General features: G+C 52.8%; 1 protein-coding gene across 1 annotated transcript in view; it reads left to right on the plus strand.

Moving 5' to 3' along the window:
- The window catches only part of LOC142908179 (polyamine-transporting ATPase 13A2-like), a 31222-nt gene extending 20612 nt beyond the window's left edge, over positions 1 to 10610 (plus strand). The window contains exons 9-12 of the mRNA XM_076058498.1: positions 2774 to 2962; positions 3826 to 4020; positions 6682 to 6792; positions 10493 to 10610. Coding sequence (XP_075914613.1) covers positions 2774 to 2962; positions 3826 to 4020; positions 6682 to 6792; positions 10493 to 10581 — 584 coding nt within the window. The 3' untranslated portion in view covers positions 10582 to 10610. The remainder of the gene's footprint in view (positions 1 to 2773; positions 2963 to 3825; positions 4021 to 6681; positions 6793 to 10492) is intronic.
- The last annotated feature ends 4961 nt before the right edge of the window (positions 10611 to 15571 follow it).

The raw sequence follows: 15571 nt of genomic DNA on the forward strand, positions 1-15571 counted from the left end.
CCACACACACAGCCACATACACAGCTACACACACACACACAGCCAGCCACACACACAGCCAGCCACACACACAGCCAGCCACACACACAGCCAGCCACACACACAGCCAGCCACACACACAGCCACACACACAGCCACACACACAGCCACACACACACAGCCACACACACACAGCCACACACACACAGCCACACACACACAGCCACACACAGCCACACACAGCCACACACAGCCACAAACACACAGCCACACACAGCTACACAGCCACACACACAGCTACACAGCCACACACACACAGCCACACACACACACACAGCCACACACAGTCACACACAGCCACACACACACACAGCCACACACACAGCCAGCCACACACACAGCCAGCCACACACACACACAGCCAGCCACACACACACAGCCACACACACACACAGCCACACACACACACAGCCACACACACACAGCCACACACACACAGCCACACACACACACAGCCACACACACACAGCCACACACACACAGCCAGCCACACACACAGTCACACACACACAGCAACACACACACACAGCCACACACAGCCACACACAGTCACACACAGTCACACACACACACACAGCCACACACAGTCACACACACACACACAGCCACACACACAGCCAGCCACACACACAGCCAGCCACACACACACACAGCCAGCCACACACAGCCACACACACAGCCACACACACAGCCACACACACACAGCCACACACACACAGACAGCCACACACACAGCCACACACACAGCCACACACACAGCCACACACACAGCCACACACACACACAGCCACACACACACACAGCCACACACACACACAGCCACACACACACACAGCCACACACACACACAGCCACACACACACACAGCCACACACACACAGCCACACACACACACACAGCCACACACACACACAGCCACACACACAGCCACACGTCGACAAAGTGTCCCCGGCGATGGGGCTCGGCTTGAGGCGTTGGTGACGGGCAGGAATTCCGATTCTGCGGCTCTTGCGGCAAAGTTACGGAGGCATGGTGTGTGTGTGGCTGTGTGTGTGTGTCTGTGTGTGTGGCTGTGTGTGTGTGTGTGGCTGTGTGTGTGGCTGTGTGGCTGTGTGTGTGGCTGTGTGTGTGGCTGTGTGTGTGTGTGTGGCTGTGTGGCTGTGTGTGTGTGGCTGTGTGTGTGTGTGGCTGTGTGTGTGTGTGGCTGTGTGTGTGTGTGGCTGTGTGTGTGTGTGTGTGGCTGCGTGTGTGTGTGGCTGTGTGTGTGTGTGGCTGTGTGTGTGTGTGGCTGTGTGTGTGTGTGGCTGTGTGTGTGTGTGTGTTCAAGGCCGCGCGGGGCGGGGAGGGGAGTGGAAGGGGGACATCTTTTGCGCGTGCGAGTGACGGAGGGCGAACGACACCACACTAGCCCTGACAAGCGAGCGACGATGGAGCGAGCGTGGTGGAGCGTGGTGGAGCGTGACCGAGCGTAGTGGAGCGTGGTGGAGCGTGGTGGAGCGTTGTGGAGCGTGACGGAGCGTGGTGGAGCGTGATATAGAGCGAGCGTGGTGGAGCGTGATATAGAGCGAGCGTGGTGGAGCGTGATATAGAGCGAGCGTGGTGGAGCGTGATATAGAGCGAGCGTGGTGGAGCGTGAGGGAGCGTGGTGGAGCGTGATGGAGCGTGGTGGAGCGTGGTGGAGCGTGAGGGAGCGTGGTGGAGCGTGGCGGAGCGTGATGGAGCGTGGTGGAGCGTGGTGGAGCGTGGTGGAGCGAGAGCGAGCGACGCACCTTCCCACCCCTTGGGCCCCTCTGTGTGTAGTGTGACGTGGTGTGGTGTGACGTGGTGTGACATGGCGTAGTGTGGTGTGACGTGTGGTGAGGTGGTGTGACGTGGTGTGACGTGTGACGTGGTGTGACGTAGTGTGACGTAGCTTAGTGTGGTGTGAGGTGACGTGGTGTGACGTGGTGTGACGTGGCGTAGTGTGTTATGACGTGTGGTGTGACCTGGCGTGGTGTGACGTGGTGTGACGTAGCGTAGTGTGGTGTGACGTGGTGTAGTGTGACGTGGCGTGGTGTGACGTGGTGTGACGTGGTGTGGTGTGACGTGTGGTGTGAGGTGACGTGGTGTGACGTGGTGTGACGTGGGGTGACGTGGTGTGACGTGGTGTGACGTGGTGTGAGGTGACGTGGTGTGACGTGGTGTGACGTGGTGTGACGTGGTGTGAGGTGACGTGGTGTGACGTGGTGTGACGTGGTGTGACGTGACGTGACGTGGTGTGACGTGGTGTGACGTGACGTGACGTGGCGTGACGTGGTGTGACGTGGTGTGACGTGACGTGAGGTGACGTGGTGTGACGTGGTGTGACGTGACGTGGTGTGGTGTGACGTGGTGTGACGTGGTGTGACGTGGTGTGAGGTGACGTGGTGTGACGTGGTGTGACGTGACGTGACGTGGTGTGACGTGGTGTGACGTGACGTGGCGTGACGTGGTGTGACGTGGTGTGACGTGACGTGACGTGGCGTGCCGTGGTGTGACGTAGTGTAGTGTGACGTGGTGTGACGTGGTGTGACGTGACGTGACGTGGTGTGACGTGGTGTGACGTGACGTGGCGTGGTGTGCCGTGGTGTGACGTAGTGTAGTGTGACGTGGTGTGACGTGGTGTGACGTGACGTGACGTGGTGTGACGTAGTTTAGTGTGACGTGGTGTGACGTGGTGTGACGTAGCCCCCTCTGCCTTTTTCCCCCCCGACAGGCGTGGAGAGGGTCGACTCCTCAGACCTGGTGCCCGGTGACTGCCTCCTCATCCCCGCCGGTGATGCCGGCGGTGCCGGCGGTGCCGGCGATGGCGACGGTGCGGGGTTGGGGGGGGCCCTGCCGCTCCCCTTCGACGCAGCCCTCGTGGGGGGCTCGTCGTGCATCGTCAATGAGAGCATGCTCACCGGTGGGACGCAGAAGCCGCCCCCCCCCCCGCGTGGTGTGACGTGTGGTGTGACGTGGTGTGTGGTGTGACGTGGTGTGGTGTGGCGTGGTGTGACGTGGTGTGGCGTGGTGTGACGTGGTGTGACGTGGTGTGGTGTGTGACGTGGTGTGACGTGGTGTGACGTGGTGTGTGACGTGGCGTGACGTGGTGTGACGTGACGTGGTGTGGTGTGACGTGGTGTGACGTGGTGTGGTGTGTGACGTGGTGTGACGTGGTGTGACGTGGTGTGTGACGTGGCGTGACGTGGTGTGACGTGACGTGGTGTGGTGTGACGTGGCGTGACGTGGTGTGACGTGGTGTGACGTGACGTGGTGTGACGTGGTGTGACGTCGTGTGACGTGACATGGTGTCATGCGGTGTGACGTGGTGTGGTGTGACGTGGTGTGGCGTGACGTGTGACGTGGTGTGGTGTGACGTGGTGTGACGTGGTGTGACGTGGTGTCACGTGACATGGTGTCATGCGGTGTGACGTGGTGACGTGGTGTGACGTGGTGTGACATGACGTGGTGTGACGTGGTGTGACGTGACGTGGTGTCACGTGGTGTGACGTGGTGTCACGTGGTGTGACGTGGTGTGACGTGGTGTCACGTGGTGTCACGTGGTGTGACGTGACGTGGTGTGACGTGGTGTGACGTGACGTGGTGTCACGTGGTGTGACGTGGTGTGACGTGGTGTGACGTGGTGTGACGTGGTGTCACGTGGTGTCACGTGGTGTGACGTGACGTGGTGTGACGTGTTGTGACGTGGCGTGGTGTGACGTGGTGTCACGTGTTGTGACGTGTGGTGTGACGTGGTGTGGTGTGACGTTGTGTTGTGACGTGCAGGGGAGAGCGTTCCGGTGACCAAGACGGCGTTGGAGCCCCAGGAGGCGTCGCACTACAGCGCCCAGGAGCACCAGCGTCACACCCTGTTCTGTGGCACCAGCGTCATACAGGCCAAGCCCGGGGCCCCCCACACTGGGGGGGCTGGCGGCGGGGACGGTGGGGACGGCTTTGCCTGCGCTGTAGTCACTCGCACAGGTAAAGGTGGTGGTAGTGGTGGTGGTGAAGGTGGTGGTGGTGATGGTGGTGGTGGTGATGGTGGTGGTGGTGATGGTGGTGGTGGTGGTGGTAAAGGTGGTGAAGGTGGTGGTGGTGAAGGTGGTGGTGGTAAAGGTGGTGAAGGTGGTGGTGGTGAAGGTGGTGGTGGTAGTGGTGGTGGTGAAGGTGGTGGTGAAGGTGGTGGTGGTGAAGGTGGTGGTGGTGAAGGTGGTGGTGGTAAAGGTGGTGAAGGTGGTGGTGGTAAAGGTGGTGAAGGTGGTGGTGGTAAAGGTGGTGAAGGTGGTGGTGGTGAAGGTGGTGGTGGTGGTGGTGAAGGTGGTGGTGGTGAAGGTGGTGGTGGTGAAGGTGGTGGTGGTGGTGAAGGTGGTGGTGGTGGTGAAGGTGGTGGTGAAGGTGGTGGTGGTGGTGGTGAAGGTGGTGGTGGTGAAGGTGGTGGTGGTGAAGGTGGTGGTGGTGGTGAAGGTGGTGGTGGTGGTGAAGGTGGTGGTGAAGGTGGTGGGGGTGGTGGTGAAGGTGGTGGTGGTGAAGGTGAAGGTGGTGGTGGTGAAGGTGGTGGTGAAGGTGGTGGTGGTGAAGGTGGTGGTGAAGGTGGTGGTGGTGAAGGTGGTGGTGAAGGTGGTGGTGGTGGTGGTGAAGGTGGTGGTGGTGAAGGTGGTGGTGAAGGTGGTGGTGGTGAAGGTGGTGATGGTGGTGGTGATGGTGAAGGTGGTGACGGTGGTGGTGAAGGTGGTGGTGGTGAAGGTGGTGCTGGTGAAGGTGGTGGTGGTGAAGGTGGTGGTGGTGGTGGTGGTGGTGAAGGTGGTGGTGGTGATGGTGGTGGTGGTGATGGTGGTGGTGGTGATGGTGGTGGTGGTGGTGGTAAAGGTGGTGAAGGTGGTGGTGGTGAAGGTGGTGGTGGTAAAGGTGGTGAAGGTGGTGGTGGTGAAGGTGGTGGTGGTAGTGGTGGTGGTGAAGGTGGTGGTGAAGGTGGTGGTGGTGAAGGTGGTGGTGGTGAAGGTGGTGGTGGTAAAGGTGGTGAAGGTGGTGGTGGTAAAGGTGGTGAAGGTGGTGGTGGTAAAGGTGGTGAAGGTGGTGGTGGTGAAGGTGGTGGTGGTGGTGGTGAAGGTGGTGGTGGTGAAGGTGGTGGTGGTGAAGGTGGTGGTGGTGGTGAAGGTGGTGGTGGTGGTGAAGGTGGTGGTGAAGGTGGTGGGGGTGGTGGTGAAGGTGGTGGTGGTGAAGGTGAAGGTGGTGGTGGTGAAGGTGGTGGTGAAGGTGGTGGTGGTGAAGGTGGTGGTGAAGGTGGTGGTGGTGAAGGTGGTGGTGAAGGTGGTGGTGGTGGTGGTGAAGGTGGTGGTGGTGAAGGTGGTGGTGAAGGTGGTGGTGGTGAAGGTGGTGATGGTGGTGGTGATGGTGAAGGTGGTGACGGTGGTGGTGAAGGTGGTGGTGGTGAAGGTGGTGCTGGTGAAGGTGGTGGTGGTGAAGGTGGTGGTGGTGGTGGTGGTGGTGAAGGTGGTGGTGGTGGTGAAGGTGGTGGTGAAGGTGGTGCTGGTGGTGGTGGTGAAGGTGGTGATGGTGAAGGTGGTGAAGGTGGTGGTGGTGGTAAAGGTGGTGAAGGTGGTGGTGAAGGTGGCAGTGGTGAAGGTGGTGGTGGTGAAGGTGGTGGTGGGGGTGGTGGTGGTGAAGGTGGTGGTGAAGGTGGTGTTGGTGGTGGTGAAGGTGGTGCTGGTGAAGGTGGTGGTGGTGGTGAAGGTGGTGCTGGTGGTGGTGAAGGTGGTGCTGGTGGTGGTGAAGGTGGTGCTGGTGGTGGTGAAGGTGGTGCTGGTGGTGGTGAAGGTGGTGCTGGTGGTGGTGGTGGTGAAGGTGGTGGTGGTGAAGGTGGTGCTGGTGAAGGTGGTGAAGGTGGTGAAGGTGGTGCTGGTGAAGGTGGTGACGGTGGTGGTGAAGGTGGTGCTGGTGGTGATGGTGAAGGTGGTGGTGGTGGTGGTGGCCACCCACCCCCTCTGTGTATGCCACAGTCCCGGCCTTCACAGTCCCAGCTGCTGCTGCTGCTACTCGCGACTCACAGCACTTGCCCCTCCAGCCTTCTAGACGCTACCGGGGGGACCTTTATATGTACATGATTCCGTGTTCTGAGTCGGTGAGTGAGTGAGTGAATGAGTGAGTGAATGAGTGGGTGAATGAGTAAGTCAGTGAGTGAATGAGTGAGTGAATGAGTGGTTGAATGAGTGGGTGAGTGAATGGGTGAGTGAGTGAATGAGTGAGTGAATGAGTGATTGAGTCAGTTAGTGAGTGAGTGAATGAGTGAATGAATGAGCGAATGAGTGAGTGAATGAGTGAGTGGGTGAGTGAGTGATTGAGTCAGTCAGTGAGTGAGTGAGTGAATGAGTGAGTGAGTGAATGAATGGATGAGTGAATGAGTGGATGAATGAGTGAATCCATGAGTGAATTAATAAGTGAATGAATGAGTGAGGGAATGCGTGAGTGAATGCGTGAGTGAATGCGTGAGTTAATGAGTGAGTGAATGAGTGCGTCAGTTGCCTTTGCCGGCCTTCAAGGCCGCTGCCCGACATCACTCGCCCCTCTCCCCTCTCCCCTCTCCCCCCCCCCCGACACCTGCTGTGTGGGCCACCTGGGGGACCTTTGTCTCTGTGTGGGCCCCAGGCTTCTACACGGCGAAGGGGGAGCTGGTCCGAACCATTCTCTATCCACGGCCAATCCGCTTCCGCTTCTACAGAGACGCCGTCCGCTTCGTCCTGTTCCTGGCCGTGCTCGGTGAGGGGGAGCAGCAGCAGCAGCAGCATCATCAGCAGCAGCATCATCATCAGCAGCAGCATCATCAGCAGCAGCAGCATCAGCAGCAGCAGCAGCATCATCAGCAGCAGCAGCATCAGCAGCAGCAGCATCATCAGCAGCAGCAGCAGCATCATCAGCATCAGCAGCAGCAGCATCATCATCAGCAGCAGCATCATCAGCAGCAGCAGCATCAGCAGCATCATCATCAGCATCATGATCAGCAGCATCATAATCATCAGCAGCATCATCATCATCAGCAGCATCATCTCAGCAGCATCATAATCATCAGCAGCATCATAATCATCATCAGCAGCATCATTATAATTATCAGCAGCATCATCAGCATCATCATCATCAGCAGCATCATCATAATCATCAGCAGCATCATCATCAGCAGCATCATAATCATCAGCAGCATCATAATCATCAGCAGCATCATAATCATCAGCAGCATCATAATCATCAGCAGCATCATAATCATCAGCAGCAGCATCATCATCAGCAGCAGCATCATCATCATTATAATTATCAGCAGCATCATCATAATTATCAGCAGCACCATTTCAGCAGCATCATAATCATCATCATCATTATAATTATCAGCAGCATCATCATCAGCAGCAGCATCATCATAATTATCAGCAGCACCATCTCAGCAGCATCATAATCATCATCAGCATCATCATCACCAGCATCATAATCATCAGCATCATAATCAGCATCACCACCACACGTGTCTGTGTGTGGGGAGCGGTGGTGCAGCGGTTAGCTCACCGCGCTTCGCTATGGCCGCGGTCAACGATCCGAGTTCGATTCCCTCTCACAGCCACAGCCACCACAACCACAACCACAGCAACCACCACCACTACAGCAACCACCACCACTACAGCCACCACCACCGCCACCACAACCACAGCAACCACCACCACCACAACCACAGCCACAGCAACCACCACTACAGCCACAACCACCACCGCCACCACTACTACAGCCACCACCACTACAGCCACCACCACCACAACCACTACAGCAACCAGCACCACAACCACTACAGCCACCACAACCACAACCACCACCACAGCCACCACCACCACCACTACAGCCACAACCACCACCACTACAGCCACCACCACTACAGCCACCACCACTACAGCTACCATCACCACCACCACAACCACCACCACTACAGCTACCATCACAACCACCACCACTACAGCCACCATCACCACAACCACCACAGCCACCACAACCACCACCACTGTATGTAGGTGGTAGTGTTTGGGTGGGAGTGTGTAGGTGGTAGTGTTTGGGTGGTAGCGTGTGTGTGGTAGTGTGTGGTAATGTGTGGTAATGTGTGTTAGTGTGTGTGGGAGTGTGTGTGTGGGAGTGTGTGTGTTATTGTGTGTGGGAGTGTGTGTGTGGTAGTGTGTGTGTATGGTAGTGTGTGTGTGTGGGAGTGTGGTAGTGTGTGTTAGTGTGTGTGTGGTAGTGTGTGGTAGTGTGTGTGTGGTAGTGTGTGTGTGGTAGTGTGTGTGTGGTAGTGTGTGTTAGTGTGTGTGTGGGAGTGTGTGTTAGTGTGTGTGTTAGTGTGGTAGTGTGTGTGTGTGGCAGTGTGTGTGTGTGGTAGTGTGTGTGTGGTAGTGTGTGTGTGGTAGTGTGTGTGTGGTAGTGTGTGTGTGGTAGTGTGTGTGTGGTAGTGTGTGTGGTAGTGTGTGTGTGTGTGTGGTAGTGTGTGTCTGTGTGTGTGTGTTGTAGTGTGTGTGTGTGTGGTAGTGTGTGTGTGTGGTAGTGTGTGTGTGTGGTAGTGTGTGTGTGTGTTAGTGTGTGTGTGTGGTAGTGTGTGTGTGTGTGGTAGTGTGTGTGTGTGTGGTAGTGTGTGTGGTAGTGTGTGGTAGTGTGTGTTAGTGTGTGTGGTAGTGTGTGTGTGGTAGTGTGTGTGGTAGTGTGTGTGTGGTAGTGTGTGTGGTAGTGTGTGTTAGTGTGTGTGTGTGTGGTAGTGTGTGTGTGTGTGGTAGTGTGTGTGGTAGTGTGTGTGGTAGTGTGTGTTAGTGTGTGTGTGTGTGTTAGTGTGTGTGTGGTAGTGTGTGTCTGTGTGTGTGTTAGTGTGTGTGTTGTAGTGTGTGTGTGTGTCTGTGTGTGTTAGTCTGTGTGTGTGTTAGTGTGTGAGTGTGGTAGTGTGTGTGTGTGGTAGTGTGAGTGTGGTAGTGTGTTAGTGTGTGTGTGTTAGTCTGTGTGTGTGTTAGTCTGTGTGTGTGTGTGTGTTAGTGTGTGTGTGGTAGTGTGTGTGTGTGGTAGTGTGTGTGTTAGTGTGTGTGTTGTAGTGTGTGTGTGTGTCTGTGTGTGTTATCTGTGTGTGTGTTAGTGTGTGAGTGTGGTAGTGTGTGTGTGTGTCTGTGTGTGTGTTAGTGTGTGTGTGTGTTAGTCTGTGTGTGTGTGTTAGTGTGTTAGTGTGTGAGTGTGTGAGTGTGGTAGTGTGTGTGTTGTAGTGTGTGTGTGTCTGTGTGTGTTAGTCTGTGTGTGTGTTAGTGTGTGTGTGGTAGTGTGTGTCTGTGTGTGAGTGTGTTAGTGTGTGTGTGTGTCTGTGTGTGTTAGTCTGTGTGTGTGTTAGTCTGTGTGTGTGTTAGTCTGTGTGTGTGTTAGTCTGTGTGTGTTAGTGTGTTAGTCTGTGTGTGTGTTAGTCTGTGAGTGTGGTAGTGTGTGTGTCAGTCTGTGTGTGTGTTAGTCTGTGTGTGTGTTAGTGTGTGTGTGTGTTAGTCTGTGTGTGTGTTAGTGTGTGTGTGGTAGTGTATGTTAGTGTGAGTGTGGTAGTGTGTGTGTGTGTGTTAGTGTGTGTGTGTAGTAGTGTGTGGTAGTGTGTGTGTGGTAGTGTGTGTGGTAGTGTGTGTGGTAGTGTGTGTGGTAGTGTGTGTGTGTGGTAGTGTGTGTGGTAGTGTGTGTGTGTGTGTGGTAGTGTGTGTGTGTGTGGTAGTGTGTGTGTGTGTGGTAGTGTGTGTGTGTGTGTGGTAGTGTGTGTGTGGTAGTGTGTGGTAGTGTGTGTGTGTGTGGTAGTGTGTGGTAGTGTGTGTGTGTGGTAGTGTGTGGTAGTGTGTGTGTGTGGTAGTGTATGTGGTAGTGTGTGTGTGGTAGTGTGTGTTAGTGTGTGTGTGTTAGTGTGTGTGTGGTAGTGTGTGTGTGGTAGTGTGTGTGTCTGTGTGTGTGGTAGTGTATGTTAGTGTGTGTGTGGTAGTGTGTGTGTGGTAGTGTGTGTCTGTGTGTGAGTGTGTTAGTGTGTGTGTTGTAGTGTGTGTGTGTCTGTGTGTGTGTGTTAGTCTGTGTGTGTTAGTGTGTGAGTGTGGTAGTGTGTGTGTGAGTGTGTTAGTGTGTGTGTGTGTGTGTCTGTGTGTGTGTCTGTGTGTGTGTCTGTGTGTGTGTTAGTCTGTCTGTGTGTGTGTGTGTGGTAGTGTGTGTGTTAGTGTGTTAGTCTGTCTGTGTGTGTGTTAGTGTGTGTGTGTCTGTGTGTGTGTGTCTGTGTGTGTGTTAGTCTGTCTGTGTGTGTGTGTGTCTGTGTGTGTGTTAGTCTGTCTGTGTGTGTGTGTGTCTGTGTGTGTGTTAGTCTGTCTGTGTGTGTGTGTGTCTGTGTGTGTGTTAGTCTGTCTGTGTGTGTGTGAGCTTTACCCCGTCTCTGTGTGCCACCCATCAGCGGCGATCGGAGACATCTACAGCATCGTGTGTGTGTGTGTGGTAGTGTGTGTGTGTGGTAGTGTGTGTGGTAGTGTGTGTGTGTGGTAGTGTGTGTGGTAGTGTGTGTGTGTGTGTGTGGTAGTGTGTGTGTGTGGTAGTGTGTGTGTGTGGTAGTGTGTGTGTGTGGTAGTGTGTGTGTGTGTGTGTGGTAGTGTGTGTGTGTGGTAGTGTGTGTGTGTGTGTGGTAGTGTGTGTGGTAGTGTGTGTGGTAGTGTGTGTGTGTGTTAGTGTGTGTGTGGTAGTGTGTGTTAGTGTGTGTGTGGTAGTGTGTGTGTGGTAGTGTGTGTGTGTGTGTTAGTGTGTGTGTGTGGTAGTGTGTGTGTCTGTGTGTGTGGTAGTGTATGTTAGTGTGAGTGTGGTAGTGTGTGTTAGTCTGTGTGGTAGTGTGTGTGTGTGTTAGTGTGTGTGTGGTAGTGTGTGTTAGTGTGTGTGTCTGTGTGTGTGGTAGTGTATGTTAGTGTGTGTGTGGTAGTGTGTGTGGTAGTCTGTGTGTGTGTTAGTGTGTGAGTGTGTTAGTGTGTGAGTGTGTGTGTGTGTGGTAGTGTGTTAGTGTGTGTGTGTGGTAGTGTGTGTGTGTGTTAGTGTGTTAGTGTGTGAGTGTGTGTGTGTGTGTTAGTGTGTTAGTGTATATGTGTGTTAGTGTGTGTGTTAGTGTGTTAGTCTGTCTGTGTGTGTTAGTGTGTCTGTGTGTGTGGTAGTGTATGTTAGTGTGTGTGTGGTAGTGTGTGTGGTAGTGTATATGTGTGTTAGTGTGTGTGTTAGTGTGTTAGTCTGTCTGTGTCTGTGTGTGTTAGTCTGTGTGTGTGTTAGTCTGTGTGTGTGTTAGTGTGTGTGTGTCTGTGTGTGTTAGTCTGTGTGTGTGTTAGTGTGTGAGTGTGGTAGTGTGTGTGTGTGTTAGTGTGTGTGTTGTAGTGTGTGTGTGTCTGTGTGTGTTAGTCTGTGTGTGTGTTAGTGTGTGAGTGTGGTAGTGTGTGTGTGTGTGTGGTAGTGTGTGTGTGGTAGTGTGTGTGTCTGTGTGTGTGGTAGTGTATGTTAGTGTGAGTGTGGTAGTGTGTGTTAGTCTGTGTGTTAGTGTGTGTGTGTGTGTTAGTGTGTGTGTGGTAGTGTGTGTTAGTGTGTGTGTCTGTGTGTGTGGTAGTGTATGTTAGTGTGTGTGTGTGGTAGTGTGTTAGTGTGTGAGTGTGTTAGTGTGTGTGTGGTAGTGTGTGGCAGTGTGTGTGGTAGTGTATATGTGTGTGTTAGTGTGTGGGTAAGTGTGTTAGTGTCTGTGTGTGTGTGTTAGTCTGTGTGTGTGTTAGTCTGTGTGTGTGTTAGTCTGTGTGTGTGTTAGTGTGTGTGTGTGTTAGTCTGTGTGTGTGTTAGTCTGTGAGTGTGTTAGTCTGTGTGTGTGTTAGTCTGTGAGTGTGTTAGTCTGTGAGTGTGTGTTAGTGTGTGTGTGTGTTAGTCTGTGTGTGTTAGTGTGTGTTAGTGTGTTAGTCTGTGTGTGTGTTAGTCTGTGTGTGTTAGTCTGTGTGTGTTAGTGTGTGTTAGTGTGTTAGTCTGTGTGTGTGTTAGTCTGTGTGTGTGTTAGTCTGTCTGTGTGTGTGTGTGAGTGTGTGTGAGTGTGTTAGTCTGTGTGTGTGTGTGTGAGCTTTACCCCGTCTCTGTGTGCCACCCATCAGCGGCGATCGGAGACATCTACAGCATCGTGTGTGTGTGTGTGGTAGTGTGTGTGTGTGGTAGTGTGTGTGTGGTAGTGTGTGTGTGGTAGTGTGTGTGTGGTAGTGTGTGTGTGGTAGTGTGTGTGTGGTAGTGTGTGTGGTAGTGTGTGTGTGGTAGTGTGTGTGTGTTAGTGTGTGTGTGGTAGTGTGTGTGTCTGTGTGTGTGGTAGTGTATGTTAGTGTGAGTGTGGTAGTGTGTGTTAGTCTGTGTGGTAGTGTGTGTGTGTGTGTTAGTGTGGTAGTGTGTGTGTGTTAGTGTGTGTGTGTGGTAGTGTGTGTGTGGTAGTGTGTGTGGTAGTGTATATGTGTGTTAGTGTGTGTGTTAGTGTGTTAGTCTGTCTGTGTGTGTTAGTGTGTCTGTGTGTGTGGTAGTGTATGTTAGTGTGTGTGTGGTAGTGTGTGTGGTAGTGTATATGTGTGTTAGTGAGTGTGTGAGTGTGTTAGTCTGTGAGTGTGTGTGTGAGCTTTACCCCGTCTCTGTGTGCCACCCATCAGCGGCGATCGGAGACATCTACAGCATCGTGATTCTCGTCAACAGCAAGGTGAGACCTGGAGTTGCAGCTTTCGTGTCCTGCAGGTATCCAAACTCACGTAGTTAGAAAACAAAATAAAATACGACGTTTCAGGCGCAACACCAAGCGCATCCGTCATCAGGTGGTGATGTTGGTGGCCGGGGCGAGCGATGTGAATGTGAGAAGTTAGCACTGTAACTGTCAGATAGCAGGAGAGCGGGTGGTGTGGGTGGTGGTGATGGTGGTGGTGTGGGTGATGGTGGCTGTAGTGGTGATGGTGATGGTGGCTGTAGTGGTGATGGTGGTGTGGGTGGTGTGGGTGGTGGTGATGGTGGTGTTGATGATGGTGGTGGTGTGGGTGGTGATGTTGGTGGCTGTAGTGGTGATGGTGGTGGTGATGGTGATGATGGTGTGGGTGATGATGATGGTGGTGTGGGTGATGGTGGTGGCTGTAGTGGTGATGGTGGTGATGATGGTGGTGATGGTGGTGGTGTGGGTGGTGGTGATGGTGGTGGTGTGGGTGGTGATGGTGGTGGCTGTAGTGGTGATGGTGGTGATGGTGTGGGTGGTGGTGATGGTGTGGGTGGTGGTGATGGTGTGGGTGGTGGTGATGGTGGCTGTAGTGGTGATTGTGGTGATGATGATGTTAGTGGTGATGTTGGTGGCCGGGGCTAGCGATGTGAATGTGAGAAGTTATCACTGTAACTGTCAGATAGCAAGAGAGTGGGTGGTGTGGGTGGTGGTGATGGTGGTGGTGTGGGTGGTGATGTTGGTGGCTGTAGTGGTGATGGTGGTGATGATGGTGGTGGTGATGTTGGTGGCTGTAGTGGTGATGGTGGTGGTGGTGTGGGTGGTGGTGGTGATGATGGTGGTGGTGATGTTGGTGGCTGTCGTGGTGATGGTGGTGATGGTGGTGGTGGTGTGGCTGGTGTGGGTGGTGGTGATGATGGTGATGGAGGTGGTGGTGATGGTAGTGATGTTGATGTTGATGGTAGTGATGTTGATGGTAGTGATGGTGATGTTGATGGTAGTGATGTTGATAGTAGTGATGTTGATGGCGATGGTAGTGATGTTGATAGTGGTGATGTTGATGGGTGATGTTGATGTTGATAGTGGTGATGGTAGTGATGTTGATGGTGATAGTGGTGATGGTAGTGATGTTGATAGTGGTGATGGTAGTGATGTTGATGGTGATAGTGGTGATGGTGATGGTAGTGATGTTGATGGTGATAGTGGTGATGGTGATGGTAGTGATGTTGATGGTAGTGATGTTGATAGTGGTGATGTTGATGGTAGTGATGTTGATGGTGATAGTGGTGATGTTGATGGTAGTGATGTTGATGGTGATAGTGGTGATGGTGATGGTAGTGATGTTGATGGTGATAGTGGTGATGGTAGTGATGTTGATGGTGATAGTGGTGATGTTGATGGTAGTGATGTTGATGGTGATAGTGGTGATGTTGATGGTAGTGATGTTGATGGTGATAGTGGTGATGTTGATGGTAGTGATGTTGATGGTGATAGTGGTGATGTTGATGGTAGTGATGTTGATGGTGATAGTGGTGATGGTGATGGTAGTGATGTTGATGGTGATAGTGGTGATGGTGATGGTGGTGATGTTGATGGTAGTGATGTTGATGTTGATGGTAGTGATGTTGATGGTGATAGTGGTGATGTTGATGGTAGTGATGTTGATGGTGATAGTGGTGATGTTGATGGTGATAGTGGTGATGTTGATGGTAGTGATGTTGATGGTGATAGTGGTGATGTTGATGGTAGTGATGTTGATGGTGATAGTGGTGATGGTGATGGTAGTGATGTTGATGGTGATAGTGGTGATGGTGATGGTGGTGATGTTGATGGTAGTGATGTTGATGGTGATAGTGGTGATGTTGATGGTAGTGATGTTGATGGTGATAGTGGTGATGTTGATGGTAGTGATGGTGATAGTGGTGATGTTGATGGTGATAGTGGTGATGTTGATAGTGGTGATGTTGATGGTAGTGATGTTGATGGTGATAGTGGTGATGTTGATGGTAGTGATGTTGATGGTGATAGTGGTGATGTTGATGGTAGTGATGTTGATGGTAGTGATGGTGATGTTGATGGTAGTGATGTTGATGGTGATAGTGGTGATGTTGATGGTAGTGATGTTGATGGTGATAGTGGTGATGGTGATAGTGGTGATGTTGATGGTGATAGTGGTGATGTTGATGGTAGTGATGTTGATAGTGGTGATGATGGTAGTGATGTTGATGGTGATAGTGGTGATGGTGATGGTAGTGATGTTGATGGTGATAGTGGTGATGGTGGTGATGTTGATGGTAGTGATGTTGATGGTGATAGTGGTGATGTTGATGGTAGTGATGTTGATGGTGATAGTGGTGATGTTGATGGTAGTGATGGTGATAGTGGTGATGTTGATGGTGATAGTGGTGATGTTGATGGTGATAGTGGTGATGTTGATGGTAGTGATGTTGATGGTGATAGTGGTGATGTTGATGGTAGTGATGTTGATGGTGATAGTGGTGATCGTAGTGATGTTGATGGTGATAGTGGTGATGGTGGTGATGTTGATGGTAGTGATGTTGATGGTGATAGTGGTGATGTTGATGGTAGTGATGTTGATGGTGATAGTGGTGATGTTGATGGTAGTGATGTTGATGGTGATAGTGGTGATGTTGATGGTAGTGATGTTGATGGTGATAGTGGTGATCGTAGTGATGTTGATGGTGATAGTGGTGATGGTGGTGATGTTGATGGTGATAGTGGTGATGTTGATGGTGATAGTGGTGATGTTGATGGTAGTGATGTTGATGGTGATAG

Source organism: Petromyzon marinus (assembly GCF_048934315.1).
Source record: "Petromyzon marinus isolate PM22_M1 ecotype Great Lakes invasive population chromosome 75 unlocalized genomic scaffold, UKy_Petmar_22M1.pri1.0 chr75_unloc.5, whole genome shotgun sequence".
Classification (NCBI taxonomy): domain Eukaryota; kingdom Metazoa; phylum Chordata; class Hyperoartia; order Petromyzontiformes; family Petromyzontidae; genus Petromyzon; species Petromyzon marinus.